The sequence below is a fragment of the Corapipo altera genome, unplaced genomic scaffold (assembly GCF_003945725.1).
Source record: "Corapipo altera isolate COAL_440 unplaced genomic scaffold, ASM394572v1 164, whole genome shotgun sequence".
Lineage (NCBI taxonomy): Eukaryota > Metazoa > Chordata > Aves > Passeriformes > Pipridae > Corapipo > Corapipo altera.
In genome coordinates, this window is record NW_020884969.1 from 1,455,322 (window position 1) to 1,478,192 (window position 22,871).

At 44.5% G+C, this 22,871-nt stretch overlaps 1 protein-coding gene across 11 annotated transcripts in view; it reads right to left on the bottom strand.

Moving 5' to 3' along the window:
* Positions 1 to 22,871, bottom strand: part of HMBOX1 (homeobox containing 1) — a 112,611-nt gene that overhangs the window by 63,620 nt on the left and 26,120 nt on the right. For all 11 annotated transcript variants that reach the window (XM_027665075.1, XM_027665083.1, XM_027665080.1 and 8 more), the window contains one exon: positions 2,272 to 2,355. In XM_027665075.1, coding sequence (XP_027520876.1) covers positions 2,272 to 2,294 — 23 coding nt within the window. In that variant the 5' untranslated portion in view covers positions 2,295 to 2,355. Of the gene's footprint in view, positions 1 to 2,271; positions 2,356 to 22,871 lie in introns of those variants that run through there.

Below are 22,871 nucleotides of genomic sequence, written 5' to 3' on the forward strand. Positions count from 1 at the left end.
GGCTTTTATTCACTCCCCAGACAGCCCTGTCATTGCTGGCAATTAAGATTCACAAGCACCAGCCTGATAATTCAGGTAAACTTCAGGTGACGACGTTGCAACTGCCTGGTTCCCTCAGAACTCGTATTTTGAGGGATGCAAAACATCCTGATGGTCACAGCTCACTCCTAACACATCTTAATGACTCAGTACTGCCATGAGCCCACGAAGCACAAAAAATTACTCCCATTATATTTATGGAGAACCCAAGAGAGAGAAACTTGCGTTGGCTACAGGGCTTAGTTTCAGATAAATGACAAATTCTTGTGAGACCAAAATCAAGAGTTCTGTGCTCACACTATGCCCAAACTCCTCTCAAGTACTGACTCTCATCCAGCTGTGGACAAAAATTAGGCAGGAGAAATAGTAACTGCAGCCAGGTTCCTACTTGGCTGTTCTGTGTGTAGGGATAACCCAACTCCTCCCTTACCTCCCTTACCAGTAGTTTTAACTGTTCAATCTTTACCTTATTCAGAATTTAAGTTCAAACTTTTAAATTTTTTTTAAGGCTCCATTTTTTTCTTTCCACTTCTCGATCCCACTTACCCTTTTTTTAAAGATATCTATGATCTAATCTGGAAATTTTATACCTTAATGGGTCATCTTGGCCCATTTGCTCTAATTTAATACTCTCTAATCCCCTCCAAATAGGTTCATCCTGGTTTCCCCTCAGTCAAAAATTGTTCACCTCTACTTCCACCGCATTATTAACTGCACATACACTGGAATAAATAAAAGGTGCTGCTGTTGCTCTGCTGGGAGGTGGCAGCTGATGAACAGGGCAGAAAACTGCACAGGGGCAGAACAGGACTGAAATCAAAGCACAGCAAACTCACCACTTGGGAAATTTATGGTGAAAGCCTGACACAAAGTCAAAGCTGTCAGACTGTCCCTGTGCTCACACAAAGTGATCTGAGATCCCTCTGCAAACTCTGGATTACCAGAACAATGAGGATGCACAAGGCAACGTGGCCTTACCTCCTGAATCCTCTCCTGCTGTGAATTAGATTTTTACAATTTCAAGTGGTGATTTTAATACTGAAATCCAACACATTTCCAGCTCAAGGGACTGGCAACAAAGCAGGAAACCACTAGTTTTGAACAGAAGACTAAAGCCACCAGCAACAGAAAATAACTAATTAAGGGCTGTATCAAGAAGTCTTTTTGAAATCCATTGGAGTTTGGTTTCCAACAAAAAATCCCTGGCAGTCTTATTTTTGCTGTGCCTCCCTCTACAGAAGCCTGTGACTGCACTGCCACTTGCACTATGACAAGGATAAATCTTCATCCTTGAAATAATCCATCTGGGAAAATGTGGCTGCATTCACAGCAGCCCAGTCCCTTCCCACCTATTCTGCAGACCTGGTTTCTCTTCCCAGCTCAGTCTGACAGAAGGAACAATCCAAAGCCAAGAGGTCAAAGTATCTCAGGAATCTGATTGCTGGGGACGAGCATTTGGTCGTGCCAACAAGAGGGACACTGGGAACAGCGAACCAGAACTGGCCAGTGGGAGCTGAGGGACAGCACAGGGACAGGTCAAGCCTTTCCTTTCAGCCTTTCAGCTTCAACAATTGAATCCATTTGCTTATTTACTGAAGAAACAGAATGGAGACCAATTACACTGAAGATTGATGACAGAAGTGATTTAAAAAATAAAAAAATTGACAGGCTTCAAGGATGAGATTTGGACAACTTCAATTCCACCTGGGATTCAAGACACTGCTTGGAATAGCCCATCCAATTCTAAGGTGAGGTGAGGTGCCCCAGGTTTTCTGCCTTTGCCATATAACACTGAATTATGATGGTGTTCTCATCCCTTTTGCCAAGTGTGGAGTGGTGCTAAACTCTTGTCCAGCTCAGGTATCCCTTTAGTATCTCTCCAGTATGTTCAGTAGATGTATGAAGATCTCTCTTTTAACACTAATTTTTCTCTGATCAAGGCCAAGTTTCAAAGAATTGCATGATTTTCTTTCTCTTTCAGAGACAGAAAAGTAGAAATAGAAACAATACATCAGCCAGATCAAGTGAGCAATTAAAAGTTACTATTCCCTGATTTAAATGTCTGGTTATTTTACTATTCCCTGGTTTAACTGTTCCACCAAAGGAGTGGAACTCTCCAGCCAATTGCTCATAATCATTGTAACCATTTCTCTGCTCTTTTTAGACAAATTAACAGAAAAAAATACCATCAAATGATCTTAATTGTTCTGGGCTTCTTCAGCTTGTACTTACACTACTGGAAAAGTTCTGAGCATACTTTACATGGGGATGGGACGTTATAAAGCCTCTTGAGGGTCTTCAGTGTTATTCACCATTCTGTAAGACACAAGGAAAAGACAAATTAGAGATGTCTGTGAAAGGCAAAGAGACTCAATCCCATTATTCTGGATAACCTGTCACTATTCCAGACCCACAGAGACTCACAGACTTCAGTGCACGTGGTACATTCCTCAGGAGAAAGTCTGGTGGTGTCATCAGTCCAGAGACAAAAATTTAAATTACAATTGATTTCTTTCGGCCACAAGTAAATTAATCTATGCAATCATTTAGCCTTATGACAGTTACCTACCCTTTTAACTCACAAAAGCTATTAAAAGGATTATTTGGCCAACATCCTCAGAGAGCTCAGAGACAGGTACTGTGTTCTGAGGAGGAATGACCTAAGAGTTTTCTTTAGCTATTACTGCTCATGTTTTTCTCCACAAACTAACATGGACTGAAAGTGCTCCAAAAGTCAAACTATTAACCAAAGGGAAAGAGAAAAGGCAGGATGTTCTATCCAGGGATATGTAGAAAGAACTAGGGACAATATTTACACTTCAGGCTATGGGTGAGGTAGGAGAGAAAACAAGTGGATAGAGCAGCACATGGATTTGCAACGGGATGATTTCCTCTGCTCCATAAAGAGATGTCCAATATTAGCAATCATGGATTGCTATCCAGGGGTAGCAATCATGGATGGACACATCTTGCCTCTTCCAAGTGTTTAAAGCTGGTCCAGATACTACAGAATGACTCTTTTATCACATCTGCTGGAGGCTTTGGGAAGAACTGCACCTATCCCAGATGGAGTCCACTGGGCATACACAGACCACAGAACCACAGAATTGTTTAGGTTGGAAAAGCCCCCTAAGATCATGGAATCTCAGAATGGTTTGGGTTGGAAGGATCCTTAAAGAACCCTTTGTTCCAACCCTCTGCCAGGGGCAGGGACACCTTCCACTATTCCAGGTTGCTTCAAGCCCCATCCAACCTGGCCTTGGACACTTCCAGGGATCCAGGGGCAGTCACAGCTTGTCTGGGAAACCTGTGCCAGGGCCTCAACACCCTCACAGTCAACAATTCCTTCCCAATATCCCATCTACCCCTGCCCTCTGGCAGTAGGAAGCCATTCCCTGTGTCCTGTCCCTCCAGTTCCTTGTCCCAAGTCCCTCTCCAGCTCTCCTGGAGCCCCTTTAGGCACTGGAAGGGGCTCTGAGGTCTCCCTGGATCCTTCTCTTCTCCAGGTGAACTCCCTCAGCTCTCCCAGCCTGGCTCCAGAGCAGAGGGGGTCCAGCCCTTGGAGCACCTGTGACCTCCTCTGGACCCACTCCAGCAGCTCCATGTCCTTCCTGTACTGAGGGCCCCAGAGCTGGAGGCAGCTCTGCAGGTGGGGTCTCAAAAAAGCAGAGTAGAGGGGGAGAATCACCTCCCTTGAGATCGAGTCCAACCATCCCCCCCATCACTGCCAAGGCCACCACTAACCCATGTCCCCAAGTGCCACATCCACACAGCTTTTAAACCTCTCCAAGGATGGTAGTACCTGTGTTTTATCGTTTTTCCTTTCTTTTCCCCTCATGAAAAAACTCCTGAACTCTCAGGACAAAAGGCTGGGCTGGCTGAGCATTCCCAGGGGCAGCAGCACTCGGCTTTGGCCACCAGCTTTCCTGGGAGGTTCCAGCCTGTCCAAAATTGCCTTCTCCCACCCAGACACGGCCAAGGAAAGCTGGGTGTTCCCAGGGAGGGGAGCTGCTCAGAGCTGGCTGCTGCCACTTCCAAAACAAGTCATTTGGCCCACATGGAGCTGCCTCTTCCTCTCCAGGAAAGGAGGTCACCCAGAGAGAGGTTACAGACATGAAGAGCGGTCCCGGCAGACCGTGACAGGTCACGTCCTGTGGCCTGGGAGCGAAATGGTGGCACTAAACCACTGATGGATGGCAGGGACAAACCCCCAGGTCCCTCACAGTCACCCACCCCAAACCTTTTAAAAAGACTTCTACACCAAACCCCTCCCCTGTTATATCTCTTAAGTGCATTTTAAACATGTTCCCCGAGGCAGTCACAAAAAAATATGAGATCATGCTGTTGACTTCTTGCCAAATTTTAATACAGAGAGCTGGTTTGTTTTCCAAAGAGGAACAAATTAGACTTAAATATATACAAACTTTCTGAAGGTCAGAGAGGCTAATGATAGAGAACTGAATTCGTCACAGAAGGATTTGCTTCCAGGGTTAGGAGTGTGGAAGAAGCAAAGAAGGAAACCCAGAAAGGAAAGATCACTTTCCATCATCGTGAAACGCAGGATTAAAACTGGAACATGAGGAGATGAGATAACAGAGGCAAAGAAAAGGCTGCAGTAACTCAGTTTTTCAGATGACAAAGGCAGGAGGGTGATATTAGTGATAGTAATGGAAGAGGAAAAAAAATGATATGGACCTCAAATGTAAGTGAAGAGCCATTAGGATCTAGACCAAATTTGGGATGTGAACAGTGGAGGAAGAGGAGCTTTTCCAAGAGACTCCAGATCTGTGAGTGCAGACAGAGGGTGGTGGGATTTCAGCAGAGTTCATGGGAAAATAGGAAAAAGATCTGGTTTTGCTATGTTAAAGGCTGAGTTGGTTTTTATTGCATTCAGAATGCAATCCCAAACTGTCCCAGACTGAGCCAAGCACCAAGCAAGGACAGGGAATCCTCAGCTCTGACAGCAAATGGAGTTCCAGAGAAAGGGGAGGAAGCTGGTGCTTCCTAAGGCTGCTGCCAGCACAGAGTGGCTGCTGCTGAAAAGGGGCACAAACAGTCTTTGACTCCACGTTGGTCCAAAGTTCAGGGGCACAGAAACACCTTCCCCACCCCCAGACACGCGTCAAGTCTGAAGCTGAAATGTTTTTGTCATTTAAGGGCACCTCAGACAGGAAACAACCAACCCCTCACCTGTAATTTTAGCAAAAAAAAATTCAATCCCAACCAACATCACCTCAGTTGCCAACAAATCATGACCCCGAAACCACGACTCAACATCCCTTTTTCCCTTTTAGCACAAACCAAAGCACCAAACCCTCTCTGAGACAGCAGCAAAGGCAGGTGTCACCACTGGCTGTAGTGATAGGCAGGTAAGAGCTCACAGACCTTTGCCCTCTTCGAATTATTCATTAAATAAATGATCTGCTAACACAGGGAAAACACAACCAGCTCCCCTCTTCTATGGCTGGTACAGACAATAATAAAAAAAAAAAAAGAAGTCACTATTAATATGGAAATCGTGGCTGCAGTTGTAGAATCAGATGTAACGAACAATCTTGTCCCCAGCTTAAGTTTGCTATAAAGGCAGCTTAAATTGACAATGGATGAGTCCTCATGGCAATCTGTTTTTCAGATATTAAAAATCTCATTTTCTCAGTGCCAAGGACAAGTGGAAGTGTGAAGCACTGGAGTATCAACTCTGCATTTGTCTCACTTGACATGAAATCATTCTCATTTTAGTTCTGATTTTTTTAATACATTCTTGGGATCCACTTCAGTTTTCTTCATTTCTCACTGTGTGCAATTAAATGTTTTGAAGTAGAGTTCACCCTGATCCACAACGCCCTGCAGAAGCAAGGAGAAAGTCACTTGGTAAAGATGAGGCTGATATCACTTATTTGGAAGAGAAATTCATTTTCTCTTTTAATTTCTGAGTGACTCACCTAGTAAAAAAAAAAAAAAAAAAAAAAAGCCATCACTTTGTATTTCACTAATACCTTCCTTGGTAAGTTCTTAAGCTTTTGTCCTTGGGGAAGACAAACATCATCATTTTGACATAAGGAAAACATGAAGAGAGGGGCTGAATTCTTGGCTTAAAGCCACACAGGGCAGGATCAGTGGCTGAACATGGAATCTCCCTGAGGACATGGGCCCACCACTACAATTGTCATACCAGAAATGCAGAACCCCCAAGTTCCAGCCTTGCTGACAAACCTGATGCGTTGGATGGCGAAGAAATTAAGCCCAAAGAATGAAGTTCTACTACTGCTGAACTCGAAGTAAAGGCCAGATTCCCGACTCATGCAGAATTACAAACCAATCCTCTCCTAGAAATGGCAAAAAAAAATATAATTCAAAGTTCAAGTTTTCTACTGCACGTGCAGCTCAAGGTCTGTAGGAACTGCCAGGTCCTCTGGGTGGGCTCTGTGCAGGGGTGTTCACGTGTGTGTACACATGTGTCTATAAACATGTGCCAGGGGAGGTTCAGGTTGGACATGAGGAGGAATTCCTTCATGGAAAGGGTGGTCAGGCACTGGAAGGGGTTGCCCAGGGTGGTGGTGGTGTCCCCAACCCTGGAGGTGACCAAGAAACGATTGGACGTGGCACTCAGTGCTCTGGTGGGGATCACTCACAGGTTGGACTCATTCCAGTTGGGTGATCTTGGAGGTCTTTTCCAATCTAAATGATTCTGGATTCCATGGGCTTCTCTTACACTGAAGTAAAACAGTCACCTGGCATAACTTCTGTCCAGAGGACATCCTGCCTCAAAATCAGCAAGAGACCAATGATCCATCCATCCAGCTCTAGTTCATCCTGGTGATTAATCACCCTCTCCATTACAAATTTGTACTTGATTTCTACTCTGAATGTGTCTGGCTCCAGATTCCAGACAGCAGCGTTCCTTTGCCAGCTCCAAGTCCTTTATTCCTGGGAGCTGTTCAGACAGGCTGTTATTTACCCAGTGCTTTTAAAGCTCCAGGTACTGCATTTGTATCCAAACTTTAAGATAAATTCATCTGGGTGCACACACAAAAGTAGGACTGGTGTCCAAAATACTAAAGCTAATCTAGGACTCTTTAGCCCATTTTCCCAAAATAGGTCTATTGGGAAAATAAAATAAAAAAAAAGAAAAAAAGCTCTGCCATATGACTTGAGGATGTGTTTCACTTGTGCCCTGGGAAGTAAGGTTAGGAACCTTCTCTAGGAAGGTCAGGAACCTTCTCTAAAGCACTGCCACCTCCTGAGCACATCTGTGCAGTCACTGCACTGCACCACAAAGAGAAGAGCTGGTTCTTGAGTCTTTGGGCTCCAAGTTATTTAAATATCACTACTTCAGGTATTTAAACATCACAGAGCTCAAGAAGCGTTTGGACAATGCTCTCAGGCCCGTGGTGGGATTGCTGGGGTGCCCTGGGCAGAGCCAGGAGTTGGACTCGATGATCCTTGTGGGTCCCTTCCAGCTCCAGATGTTTTGTGATTCTATGATTTTGCAGTCAGTTCATTGAGCTGCACCTTGAGCAGGGTCTTGTGCAGACCCTCAGGAAACTCCTGCCTGAAGTTGTTGCTGAACAAACAAAGGTCACTGCACGTGCTGCAGGTTCTGCCTCAAGTGCTACTTGCAGACCAGGTGCAAGGGAATAAAAGGTGTGAACTGCTACAGTAAACGTCTTAAGGGACAGGTTGTGACCTTCTCAGCACAGAAGGAGGCAGTTGAGGTTCACAGAATCCCAGAATATGCTGACCTGGAAGGGACCCACAAGGATCAGAGTCCAACCCTCAGCCTTGCACAAGACCACCCCCAAGAGTCACACCATGAGGTTGGAAGGGACCTCTGGAGGCCCTTTTATCCAAGCCCTCTGCTCAAGCAAGGCCTCCAAAACCCAGGACTGTGCCCAGATGGCTTTTGAGTGTCTCCAAGATTTAAGATTCCATGACTTCCCTGAGCAAACTGTGAAGTGAAAGGAGCAAGAGATCATACTTTTTATGAACACAAAAATCCTTGAAAAAACTGCTCACAAGTCCCCTCCAACCAATGCTGTTTTCGTTCTTACTGTGACTGTGTTTCCACCAGATCCCTCACAGTACAACCCAAGAGAAAGCCGTATTTTGGGATTATGGTGAGGGACTGCAGCAGCACCTTGTCACCTTTACAAGCCTATAATATTTTTATGGGATCCTCTTCTTTCTCAGAACTCTCTAAGTGAAGGAAAGCTATGGACAGAAGCCTTTCTCCTTTAGAAAACACACCTCAATCTCATGATAAAGCCACAGCTAGTATATGTAAAAAAAGCACGTGAGTAAATCATTGCTTCCGTGTGCCCCGCAGATCTCTCCAGAACAATCAGTCAAGGATTGCAGGTAAAACTGTTTCTCTACTTTTCCCTCTCCAATTCCATGCAAAACAAACCTCCTTACCTAATTTTAGTGGAATTGCCTGCAGTGCAAAGCAGAGGCTGGGCTCCATTTTGAAGCAGACTGGCAACGGAGCCTTTGTACCGAAAAAGTGAGGTTACAAAATCCTGAAGTTTCCCAAACTCACCCAAGGCTTCCAAAAAGGCAGAAAAGTTCATCTGTATTTCACTGGAAAGGACCCCAAATTACTCCAGAAGTCCCAGGGATACATAAAAGGCAATGCAATCCCAGTAAAAGGATGTAATTTAGTATTGCTTTGTCCTTAATGGCAGCTGGAAAATGAAATGCTGTCACCAAGTTCCATCTGCAGAGACATTTCAGCAGAGAGCCCGGGTGGTATTTTCACTATTGCTTACAAATGAGCTTCCAACTCTAACATTGCTGGTGTATCTCCTCAATTGCTCCATGCTGTCCCCTCTAATCATGTCTAAAAACTTGCCTGGACCAAAGGCCAGACCTGAATTTGCTTTTCTGGCTAAAATTACACGTGAATGTCGACAGTGGAAGACAGACAGCAAGGCACAAATTCCTGCCTAGCAGGGACAGCACATGACTGCTGCAACAGCCACTTCCTTAGGGATCAAACAGGTTATCCCAATCCACTCAGATCAGTTTGAGCACTGGAATGGATAAGGATGAGATCAGTCCAGTAGCTCATCGCCAGCTGATTCCTACAGAGCTACACCAGGCAGGACATGCCCTGAAGCAGAACTGAGCTTTAAAGCCCCCACATGACACCCTGAACTCCAGGTACACCCTAAGGCACAACCCTTCATCTGGGCAAAGCTGCAGATGGGACACTGCCAAGTCCTGGAGTCCCAGCCTGGGCCAAACATACAATAAGTGAGAGGCTCGTTCAGAAAACAACCCAATTAACACAAATTACCTGGACGGTTTTCTGCGAGGAACACGGTGACACAGTAGCACTGGCCATGCCAACTGGAACGAGGTTCTGTAGTGCCAAGCACAACTGGGAATCCACCTCCACTGCAGTTGGCTTGTCCCAGAGAGGATTCCACAGCTCACTGTGAAGGCTAACCCTCAGATTCCATGTAGGTCAGGCAGGGCCAAGAGCACGAAAACAAGAGGCACTGAAGAACATGTAACAGCTCTAAGAAATCAGAGTGTTCACCTGCCTGGACAGGCAGGGCCCTTCCTGCATCCATGACTCTCCAGGGAAGCCCTACTCACCTTAGTGAGTGCCACCAAACCTTCTCCAGCAGAATCTCAGAAACTGTACGTGCCATCAGGTCACTTGAGAGAGGGAGATTAATTGCAAGGCAGGGGCTTTGAAACATGTCAGATCAATCAAACCTGATCTTCTTTTTATTTGACCAGATTTTGACTTTTCCTTTGCCAAACTGGGGCAACACTTCTAAAAGCTGCATTTTTCCACAGAGTGGTCCACAAAGCTTGGAAGTTACATCTGCATGGATATAAAACCCTTGGCAGGCACAGAGAACAGCTACTACACAATCCTAGGTGAGTATGAAGATGCCCAATACAAGATGCACATTCAGCTGAAGAACCTACTTCCAGTTGTTGACCCAAGAAAAGAAACCAGAATTATATCTGCCACCACTAGTATCAGGAACAAGCACAGCAGAGAAATAAGTAATGCCACACAATCCTTTATTTTTGCACTGCTGCATGGCACAAAAAAGTAATAAGAGGAAAGTGGTATCGCTCAAAACCAGCAAATTCTCTGCATAAAATTTAAGTATTGTCTGTTTTAAAATAGGTTTTGGATTTAAGATCATCATCCCCCTTTCCCAGGGAGTATTGTGATAAAATGCTGTACAAACAATAAACTTGTCAGGAACTTTACAAAACACAGAAATTGTTGTTCTGAAAAGCTCTCAATTACTCCTAATAAAATAAAAAAGCAATGCAGTCCTTTTCCACCCCCCTAAAAGCCTGTGTGAAATTGTGCCATGAAAGGAGGCCGGTGTTTGCCCTCTGCTCCCAACTGCTGGAGGTTTGATGCCCGGGCACAGAGCACCCATCTGTTGTTCACTTCAGAACAGGGGGAGTTATCAGAGGATCCGTGTGTCGGAACCGGGGTGGGATCTGGGAGACGTGTCCTCGCTGCAGCAGCACATCAAACAAGCCTCCTTGGCCCTCTCCATCCCCCTGCCCTGTTCTGCTTCAAATATTGATCCGTAGCTCTGCCCTCCCCTTTCCTGCTTTCCCCTCTTCTTCCTCCTGGGCTGACCCTGACTTTCATCAGTGTCACCTCCGAAGGGATCATCCGCGTCACACAAACAGGCCGATCAAAGTTGTCTTTTCTCCCACGTTTTGCCAGCAAGCCCGTGGGGCTCTTCCACCTCTGCAGAGGGACGTGGAGCAGCAGATTCAAGGGGGAGGACAAGCCTTTTGTCCAAGGTAAAGCTGTACTCTGGTGATTTTAGACCAGAGACACTTCATCTTATTTCTACCCACTGGCTAGTTCGGAAGAGACAGAGATGACTTTGGTGAACAGACTAGTAGTGATGAAAATGTGCTGGTTATAATGGTGTTATGAAAAACTTTTTTTAAAAAAAGATGTTTAGCAACATGCTTTCCTAATTTCAGGGCTTTAGGCACTTCATTATTTGGCTGCAGAATCACAGTAATACAGAATGGTTTGGGTTGGAAGGGACCTTAAAGCTCATCTAGTCCAACCCCCCTGCCATGGGCAGAGACTCCTTCCACTATCCCAGGTTGTTCCAAGCCCTGTCCAACCTGGTCTTGAACAATTCCAGGGATGGGGTAGCCATAGCTTCTCTGGGCAACCTGTGCCAGGGTCTCACCACCCTCCCAGCCAACAATTCCTTCCCAATATCCCATATACCCCTGCCCTGTGGCAGTGGGAAGCCATTCCCCCTTGTCTTGTCCCTCCAGGCCCTTGTCCAAAGTCCCTTTCCAGCTTTCTACAGGCCCCTTCATACACCCTCTTCAACACTTTTATCCAAATAAATAAATAAAATATGCCTAAGCACCTACAAAAAGTGGCAATAACATTCAGGCAAACATCAACCGGATGCTCAACCGGGACATTCCCACAGAAAGCACAATCACTTCCCTGATCCATCCCCTTATCCCAGACCGCACCCCCCAAACGGGGATCACTCGCTGGCTGATTATTCCTGCAAAGGCCTTCTGCTTAACATATTACCAGGGATTTATAGGAGTGACTGTCTGGAACAGTGTTTAACAATGCTAACAGCGGAGTTCCAAGAAATCAGTAGTTTGGCAATTGCAAATCCAGCAATCCATGCTGAAGTATGTGCTCACGCTCGCTAAACCTGTAAGCCCAGTTCCCTCTTTCTTTTCTTTTTTTTTTTTCCCCTCCTCATAATAAGTGGTTTAAATTTAGTAGGAATGAATCACTCGGTGCAGGTTTTCTTGCTTTAGTTATTTATTTCTTCTTTTTTTTTTTTTTTTTTTTGCACTTGGAATCCATCTTGGATGACATCTAACAGGAAGAGTGGAGGAGGGAGGCAGAATGCGGCTTCCTAAAGAAAAGCCAGTCCGTTACACGCAGCGTCTTCCCAAATTCTGTTTTAAGTTAAATAATTCCATAACTGGGGAATTTCCTCCTGCAGTAAACAGCAGATACAGGGCAGACACCCACCCAGCCAGTGCTCCAGTGATATTTTTGCTCTAAGCTGGGTCCAGGCCAAAAAAAGAGCCGGTTGCCCTTAAGACCTGGTGCTCTTAAGACACACTCCACACAAATGGTCTGCTCTGGCATCGTGGTCACAGAATCATGGGACTATTTAGGTTGGAAAAGACCTCCAAGATTGAGTCCAATCTGTGCCTGATCCCCACCTTGTCCCCCAGCCCAGAGCACTGAGTGCCATGTCCAGTCCTTCCCTGGACACCTCCAGGGATGGGGACTCCACCACCTCCCTGGGCAGCCCCTTCCAGTGCCTGACCACCCTTTCCATGAAGAAATTCCTCCTGATGTCCATCCTGAACCTCCCCTGGCACAGCCTGAGGCTCTGGCCTCTCATCCTCTCACTTATTACCTGGGAGAAGAGGCCCATCCCCACCTGGCTCCACCCTCCTGTCAGGGACTTGTAGATCTACCTGGGATCCTCCTGGGCTGCTCTCAACTCAACCAGGCTTGGCTTTACACAAGTCAGGCTTGAGGGAAAGGAGTCATGGAATCACAGAATGGCTTTAGTTGGAAGGGACACCAAATACTATCCAGGCCCAACCCCCTGCCATGGGCAGGGACACCTTCCACTATCCCAGGTTGCTCCAAGCCCCGTCCAACCTGACTCTGAACACTTCCAGGGATCCAGGGGCAGCCACAGCTTCTCTGGGCAACCTCTGCCAGGGCCTCCCCACCCTTCCAGCCAAGAATTCCTTCCCAATATCCCACCTAACCCTGCTCTCTTTCAGTTAAAGCCATTCCCCCTTATCCTATATGGAACTCCAGCAGGTGGCTTTTGCTGCATGGAAGGGAACTGGGAAGGAGGGAGGCAGAGGAGCAGGTGACAGCTTTGGGACAGCACCACAGGACTATTACAGCAAAACTTTGCTAAATATATCAGCAGTGCAAAGTAGGTGGGTCAGAACATACCTCCAAGAGAAATCCATATTTGGAAGCACAGTCCAAGTGGGAAGCTATATGTTCAAAGGAGGTATAAGTACAAGCATAAGGGTTTTAAGCAAGAACACTTGAAGGATTTGGAGTTTCCCTTCCCCCCTCACATATATAAAACCAGTCAAAAGCACAACATGAGCCTGCAATGGAAAACAGAAAATACTCTTTAGGAAAAACAGGCAAGAAAAATAAATGGATGCACAGAGAGGTGAACTGACCTCCAGTCTCAAGTGGAATTATTCAGGCAGGTTGGAACCATATTGAGACTGAGCTACCAGCCTACACTCTCTCACCTGTGACAGGGCTGAGACTCAGCAACTCATTCCATGTGTGACACCAGACCTGAACTGCAGATGGGGAGCCACTTATTTCCTGAGCACACAGTACTGACAGAGCTATGAAACAAAATACTGATTCCAGTGTCAAGAATTCCAGAATGGTTTGGGTTGGAAAGGACCTTAAAGCTCATCCAGTTCCAACCTCAACACCTTCCACTATCCCAGGATGTTCCAAGCCCCATCCAAACTGGCCTTGGACACTGCCAGGGATGGGGCAGCCACAGCTTCTCTGGGCAACTTATGCCAGGGCCTCACCACCCTCAGAGGGAAGAAACTCTTCCCAATATCCCATGTAACCGTCCTCTCTCTCAGAGAGAGTCACTCAATAAGAACAGGACAAAAAGCAGGAGTTGTATTATGGAGAATTCTGAAAAACAGATGAATTTCCTCAGGCTGTGACTGAGTTTTGCTGAATCTCTGAACAGAAAATCCAGCTTCAGCTGGGGGAATGTATTGGAAGTGTTGATAAAAGCCAAAATTGCAGAACATTTGGAAATGCATAATTTAGTAGAGGACATCCAGTACAGATTCATAAAAGGAAGGTCATGCCTGACAAATCTGCTGAAATCCTTTTTATTATACGACCAAATCGTTAGGTTAGACAAGAGCGAAACAGTGGACATAAGTTATCAGGATCTCAGGAAAGCATTTGATTTTGTACCACTCAGGCTGATTTACAAAGTCATAAAGTATTGTGCAGGCAGAAGGAACTGAAATGGATTAAAAGAACATTTTAGGGATAGGAGCAAAGGCAACAGAGTGAGCGGAAGGAATCTCTAACAGAGAGGTGTAAAGGTCAGGCTGCTGCTAAAAGGCATAAAAACAGGCTCTGAGTAAAACATCAGCCCAGTTACCAGTTTAGAGACAAGAACACCTGAGTTTGGTGGCAAAACTGCACAAGACTATTACTAGTGTAGTAAATCAGGAGGAAATCGGGTGCAGAAAGGGGGATGAGCAAAGTTTGGCACTTGCAAAAACACAGGAGAGGAGCTGCACCAACCTGTGGATTCAGCTGTGCCAGAGCTGAGGTGGGAAAGGACCTTCTGGCTGGGAATCCACACTCATTTTAAAGAGGATTCAGTAATTTTATGGTCATTAATAAAATCTGCAGCTATGCATGCTGTGGTAATGATATGGGTAATTAAATCTGAAGCTTCTGGGAATTAAGCTGATGGCCTGAAAGGGTCAAAAAGAAAACTCCTCTGGTGCTTAATCAGAGGAACAGCTTTGCAAGTTGGATGGGTGCATTAATGGTCCAGCACTGACCAGGTTGTGACACACAAAGCTACATCAAAGAGACCCCTGGATTGACCCAGCTCGAGTCTCCACAAAATCACCATGATTTCATGTAGGACACACCAACAGAAACAGGTTTTTCGGACCTGCATGAAGCCAGCGTGGTTTTGCTGGCTCCTCTTGGACAATTCAGCACAGAGAAAAAGAACTCCCACTTACTCCAAGGTTTTCCATGGGCTGCTGGATATACCTCCTCCTGAAAAGTGCCAATTATCCTCCTGGCTGGTAGACTGGAGATGAGCTCCGTTGCCTGATGACGATGCAAGAAGATTTTTATGCTTTTTTTTCTTTTCTAAGAGAGTGGCAAATCTTTGCCACGTCCTCATGAGCCAGGGGTAAAATTCTCCATGGCAAACTGAGCCTCAGCTACTTGGCTCAAGGTCACCAGTGATAAAGATGAGAACAGAACGTTGGATCTTCTGATTCCCACTCCTGTGCCCTGAATTCCAGGCCACGGTGCCGCTGCCACCACCTGTGGGGACGAGCCTTTCAATCTTGAAGGCTGTCAAAGCCCAGCAGCTTTTCCAAGCACTGAAAATCACTTTAAATAAACTTCGGTTTGAAAAATATAAAATAAAATAAAAAAAAGTTAGGGGAGAACAGGTGGACTCCTGTGACACCAGGATTCTTCAGCGCACAAAGAATCTTTCATCTCACTGTTCTACTCGGCACCTTTAAATATTCTTCTACATAAAGGTCTGATATGCAAGAGCAAAAGAATAACTGAGAAACAGTAATCCCTAACAGATCAACTGTGCTTTATCTACACAGATTCTGCTTTCATAAAAGCACAGAGGAAAGAAGGGAGGGAGGAAAAAAAAATAAGAGAAAAGTACATTCTTATTGTTTTCTGAAGCTTAAAATAACCACAAAGTGAGAAAAATCAAAGCTGTTCCATAGAACAACCAGGAAAAAAAAGTCTCACTGAGAATTTGAGAGAGACAGTAAATGGCAGAAGATGGAATGAGAGATTTAGTGAGTGCCATGGCCACCAGGCTCAGATCCTAAATTTGGGCTGTGCTTAAACCAGTGTGGTTTAAACCTGCTGGAACGTACGTGCCCCATATATAATTATAGCTGTCACTGGCAGCAAAGGCTGCAGTTCTGGCTGCCATTACATCCTCCATTTTCACTTCCCAACTCCTCTGAAAACTTTCCTTTTGCCCAAATATAATGCAACTGGATCCAGGCAATGTCTGCAGGAAACCTGGTAAGTGAGAGACAGACAGGAGGGAAAGGGATGGGAGGAATTAGGAACACATCATCTCCACTGAAGACAGGCAGAGTTGCCACCAATTTATTCTCGAAGCTGATTGATTATGGAGGTTTTCCCACTTCCAGAAAGAAGCAGAAAATGCATTATCCACTAGAGCTGGTTTTGGACCAAACATTTGGGTTTAGCTTTAACACAGGGTCCAGGGTGGTGCTTGGGGAAGCAGCAGGAAAGTGGCAAAAATAATAGCTAAAAAACATTAATTTATTCCTCACATTCAGACATTTCATATTCCAGCCCTGACTTTCATTTCCAGACGTGTCTTTCTGTTACTCTGCCTCCAAACCCTCTGTTTACAAAGATTAGGGAAGATTCTTTATAATTTGCCATTCAAACTTCTGGGGGGGGGTGGTGTTGTATTTATATATTTTTACACATACATTTTATTTTAAACCCAAATAAATGATGGAGTCCATTAATCTCATCCCATTCAGCCAAAAACCTCCCAAACCAGGAGCTGGAGACAAACCCAGGGCCATGACAGCTTTACACAAGTGTAATTCAGATGTTAATAAAGCTGGTTGCCAATTAAGAGAGCTTTAAGACTTCTTAAGTATGGATGCCTCTATCCCTGGATTTCCAGCTGCTGGGATACCACAGATGAGCCACCAGCACCCTCCAAAAATCTCCTTCAAGAGTCATAACTTGCCCATCCAGGGTGGGAACTGCATTTTCCTCCTGATAACAAGTTTCTAATAATTATAATTCCAAAATATATCTGTATATCAATGACACAACAACTGGCAGTTCCAGCAAAGAGCTGCTGTTTTAACAAGCTTCCAATTTTAAGGGCAATAAAGGAAAAACCCAAATATTTTTAATTCATCTGCGACTTCCACTTTTGATTCTGAACTTTTAGATGAGTTTCCAGGACTTCTCCAAGTGCATGGGTGTTGCTCAGAGGGATAGATAACCCATTCAAACCCACATACACACCAAAATCCAGGTGGGAATGAGTGTAAAGCCTTTCCTATGGAAGCTTTTAGACCTGTCCCATTCATCACCTTCCCCTTTTCCTTGGAGCTGGACAGGCACCACCTTGGAAAGTTAAATCTTCTCATCTGAGGACTAAAAATTTTGACTCTGGTTATTCAACAGAGGTCTCCAAGTTTGGAAATTGGATGTCCACCAGGGCACTGAAGGATATATAAATCAACACATCACTCCTCAAATGTAAGAGCTACTGTTTAATGCAATATGCCAAAAAATAAAATGTGAGTTCCTCTAGACAGTCTGCAACAGGCAATTATCTAAAAAACAATTTTTCACCAAGTTCTGAACATTCCTGCTGACCAACAGTTCTGCTGCCAAGCACAGGAGATGGAAGGATGACTTTTTTTCTTTTTAGTTAGTTCTAAGAATATTATCCAAAACACTGACTTACATAAAGGGGGAATTTCAACTTCAGTTATTACTTAGTTCTTTATGATTCCTTACACCCAGTTGATAATGCATTGGCACATTTATCTGTTATGTAAATCCCTGCTCCCATCCACACAAGGATACTATTTGTTGAGTCACTTTAACCCCTGTTTAAACACGACTTACCACTCAAAACACAGCCAAATTCCCATGGCTGAGGTCAGTCACTGAATTGAAACAACTCCTGGAAGACATTCCAAAGTTATCATGCCAAGATTGCTGCAAGAACCTCCAGAGAACAGAGCAGGACAGGAGTCTCTGAGGGTCTTTGGAGACCACGAATTACATCTCACCCTCCATTTCCACCTTTCTAAACAAGTATCCAAGCCATTTTTTTGGGATGTGCATACACTGGTTATGAGTTCTCTCTCATTTAGTAGCAAAAAACAGATGGATCTTTCCTAGAGTCATTCTGAATTTTAAAAAAATCTGATTATCACAGAATGGTTTGGGTTGGAAGGGACCTCATGAGATCCAACCCCCTGCCATGGGCAGGGACACTTTCCACTAGCCCAGGGTGCTGCAAGCCCTGTCCAATCTGGCCTTGGACACTTCCAGGGATGGGGCAGCCACAGTTTCTCTGGGAAAACTGGCACTGGAGTGACTGGATTACACAGAGTGAGCTCTCCAAGAGAGGTGTGATGGACACAGTGAAATACTTGGATCACTGGAAAAGGTTAACAATTAGAGAGAACTGGTTGATTCCATTCAGTTCCCACCAAGGATTTGCACTAACAAAACCATTTAAGGATCTGAAAAAGAAAAGGAGAAGTGGGGTAACTCTGACAGTCTCTTTTTTTAGGACTTTCTTTAGAATCCAAATCAGAAAGTAAAAATTCTCATCCATTCTCTCACTGTCCTCACACTCAAAGTTCCCATTTGCTCTTCTTTAAGTTCCAGTTTTCAGAGTCAAATGATTGGAAGGAAAAGGGGGGAAAAAACAGCTGAGTAAAGTGAATCTTATACCCCTAGAACAGAATTAAGCCCTTCATGTTACCAAACCCTGATTTATAAACTTTTCTTTTTGTATATTTGATGCTGTAAATAACAAACAGTCAATTTTGAAAGACTGTTCAGCCTTAACGTAAAGGTTTGGGGGAAAAACCAAACAGGATTGTGTCTGAAAAGCTTTCTTAACTTGTAAAAAATTAGTTGGGAGTCACTTTTAGCTGTGACTGAGACTGAACCAGCAAGTGCCCTTGTTGAGAAGAGCTCACAGCAGTTGAGCTCCAGAAAGAGGGTCAAGGAGCTTTTGGGGAAAACTGGTAATGGAGAGATTTGGGGCAGAGAAAGGACTACTGATGGTTCACATTTTGTCAGCCATAAACTATGAATCACAGAATTATTTAGCTTGGAAAAGACCTCCAAGATCATCAAGTCCAACCTGTGCCCGATCCCCACCTCGTTCCCCAGTCCAGAGCACTGAGTGCCACGTCCAGTCTTTCCTTGGACACCTCCAGGGATGGGGATTCCACCATCTCCCTGGGCAGCCATTTCCAACGCTTAATAACCCTTTTCATGAAGAAATTCTTCCTGATGTCCATCCTGAACCTCCCCTGGCACAGTCTGAGGCCCATCCCTTGTTCCCTGAGAGAAGACTGAAGCTGCTCGTGGTTTCTGTCACTTCTTCAACCGCCAGAGAAAGTCTGAGCGTCTGCAATTCGTGTTTTACTGCGATTCAGAGACTGGCTATTGGGATGGGCTGCCCCTCAGTCTCACCCTGCAGGGATCTGATGTTCCTAAATGGCCCGGGCACAATTTATGTGCAGCCATTCCGAGAGCCGGGAGCGCGTGAACGTGTTGTAAAACACGGGAGCGTCGGGAAAGACTCGCTCCACGTCCACAAGGAGAAAACCGACACCATAAGTCACCATCCAGTTGGCTGGGGAGAGAAAGAGGGATGACACACACATGCATATAAATGGATTAGATCACAGCCTCACTGGAGTGCTTCAGAGCCACGGTAAGACTCGCCCTTAATATTCTTAAAACGTTTTTATTTTTGAAATATAAGACGTGAAAGTGCCCCATTTTTCACGAGCTGAAGCCAAACTTGAAATAACAAAGTAGCCCTGAGTAGTTAACAGGCTACAGAGCTCCCCAGGATTTCCAGTCAGCATTGCAGGCCTGCAGAGTAACACTGTGTACCCATTAACTCCAAGTCCACAATTTGGCCAGAATTTGTTTTGCTGCATTACAGCCAAATCACTTTTTGTGTCCGTCTTCCTCCTACGTGGGATGGCCTGAGCAGAACAGGATGCCAATGCTGAAAGCACTGACTGTCTCAGACTTTACCATCTTTGATTAAGAAGGCCCTTTTATTGCAGGATCACTTAAGACTTTACAGATAACTGTTGCTGCATTGAGATGAAGTTACTGGCAGGAAAAGCTTAGGGCAACTCGGGGAAGAGCAACCAGAATATTAAGATTCCCCCCCCCCCCAGTGAGCTCTTTCAGGAGGTGAAATTGTTTTCCTGGTATCAATTTTTTGCTGAAAATAGGTTCACTCCTCTTTCTACTCCCCACAGCGGATGAGAAAACATCCTATTCCTCATTTCTCTACAAGAAACTTCCATGTTGGGTTTGCACAACTCTCGTGGGTGGGTTATTGAAGGGTTCACTTGAAAGGTCCCTGCCCTTTCCCCTCACTGCAGGAATCCTCTCAGAACTCATCTCTCCCTCCTTTTACTGCCACATTCTCTCAGTTTCTACACTGATTTCACATCTTGTTTCCAGTCCTGTTCCTGCCCCACATTCCCATCTTTCCTTGCTTGTCCAAGAGGAGGTACATGCTACAGTTGGATCCATGTGGACTGATAAACTGGAATACAAGGCTGCACATCCATACACCCACTCCCATGTCCACGTTTTTGAGGGACCAGACACAAAACAGTACCAAGAATCAAGTGTTTGACAGCACTAGGCAAGAAATCCTCCTGTTTTATCAAGCCTGGCACATATCCTGAAGGATTTCCTTTCCGTTTCATTTTACACCTACCACTCCCTGTATTATGACTGTGGGTAAACAGCAGTTACCACTTAATTTCTCTTTACAGTTTGTTATTTCTGTTCAATCTCGATTTTGTTTTTCATCCAAACGGATGTTCCAACATATATAAACCATCCCAGCAAGTTGTGTCGGCCCCCAACTTATGTTTTGTATGTGCAAAATTCGAGACAGAATTAAAAATCTGATCCAGAATGTGGGACAGAAGCACCCAAGGGTGTAAGGTCATATGTACCATTAGTTTCTCCTTTCAGTTCCACAGATCTGAGCAGCACCAGCATTTTGAATTCGTGCAAACGCTTTCCTTCCCTCATCAGAAAAAGAAATTAAGCATTTTCTAACTTATTAAGCAGAGCTTAACATCTGCAAGAACCCGGCGAGCGCTCTGTCATTTCCAGCAGCAGCCCCTTGAGTGATGGCAGGGACACTTATTTATCACAGCATCACCCAGGAGCACAAACAGCAGCAAATGAACAACCTGACAATAGAGAATTCCAGCGAAATCCAGAGTGACAGAACACTGGGACCTCACTTTTGCCCTGATTTACAGCACAGCACCTTCAGCACTGGAGTGCTGGCACGTCAGCGTGGTGAGGCATTTGTTTTTAAGGCAGCACAAAAGTCAAAAAAGCACATTCTGAAGAAATAATTTTAATTTTTTTTGGGGGGGGCAGAGGAGGAAAGGGAGGCCTTGAAGCGTCTTCTACCCAAATGCTGCCAGCTCTCAGCAGAGTATAAGCACTGGGCTGCAAGAAGCATCGTGGGTTTGATATTGGAGAAGGGAAAGTATGATCAGCTTCACCCCAAAACTGTTGCCTTTCTACTATATATATATATATACCCACACTATATATCCTCACAGTGCTGAGGATGCAGAGCAATAAGCAAATAGTTAATTACCAAAGGATTTAAGGTGTTCTTTAGAGCTGAGACAAAACTATCACCATCCCATGAATTGTTCACAAAATAGGAACAGAAAATCCAAGCAGAGCAGTGTCTCTCGTCTGAGCTTATTCAAACCTCACTGTAACTGTTCTGTGGCTGCAACAAGTCTTGTGGCCCAGGGACAAAGAAATACAAGTGTGAAGGAGTTTTGGTTTTAATCCCAAGAACACAGAGCAGTGTCTGCCTCCCTTGTTAGCCTGGGGAATTTAAACAGCGACCAAACCACTTGAACTCATCTGCGAGACAGACACAAAATTAAAAAAAACTGCTGCTGAACTCCTTCAGAGAGGAAATAAGAAATTCAATATGTATTCCATGTTGAAAACCACCTTAATACATTTTTCACCTTGATTATCAAACCAGGGTTGCGTTCACCATCAAAAAAAATGCTGGGGAACAACCTGAATTCATATTAGAATTCATAAGGGAAGAGGTAAAAAAAAAAAAAAAAAGTGTTTGAATAGTGTTTGAATTCTATTTTAATTGGCTTTTTTCAAAGTTCCATTAAAATTCTGATCAACTATTCCAAAACACAAACTTGCAATAATGTTATTTAAAATTACACATAAAATATTTAGCAGCCTTAGTTATTGCTGTCTTTTGGGGAGGTTGGGAAGGGAGGGAAGTAAATCCCAGTCCTGAACTGGTGAAAACTACAGCAGGAGCACTGGGAAAGAGAGTCAAATGCTCAAGCACTTTGGCAGATATAGGGAATAATGTGCTCACTTATAAATGTAAATGCTGAAGAATTTAAATGAGGATTTCCTGAATTATGTACCTACTCCAGGACACATTCCTGCCCACTTCCCTACCAGCTAAGCATTCCTGTTCCTGCCCAAAGAAAGAAATTAAGGAATTAACTGAAGAGCTCAACCTGTTTGCAAATAAGCACGCTTCAAATAGTCACCAGCCAATGAAAATCAACCTGTCTTCAGGAAAATAATGAAAGTACAATCCCAAAACAAGATTAAAATCAATGATTTTAAATCAAAGCTTCCCTCTTGCTGATGTAAATCAAAGTGATTTAAATCACCAGTTTTGATCAATTCGCTCATTTGCATCACATTGATCGTTTATCCCTTAAAATGTCATCCAGGGGCCAAAGTTAGTTGGGTGTTTCTCTCAGTCTCAACTCATCCAGCATAAATAAAGCTTTTGTGCTCTTACTTAAAAATGAATAAAATTTGCTATCAACTCAAACATTTCCATTACTGATGTCTAATCACACCTGGGCTGCTGAAGGGGTTTAAAGGATAAAGAGATGTATGGAATGTACGTTCTGCTGTAATCCCAAGTGCAACTGGAGCCACATCCCAGCTGACAGGGCTCTGGAGATGTCCTGACCATCAACAAACACACAAACATGCTGAGGGGACAAACAAGTGTTTACAAGATCCCTCAGCCCATCAATTCCCTTTAATACAGTTGGGTATCCAGGGGTTATTGATCCTCGGGGGTGAATTTTCACAGCAGGCTCTTTTCCTGCATTGATCATGGGAGCAAAGCAGGGATCAACATCATGGTGGAGCACCTTCCTTACTG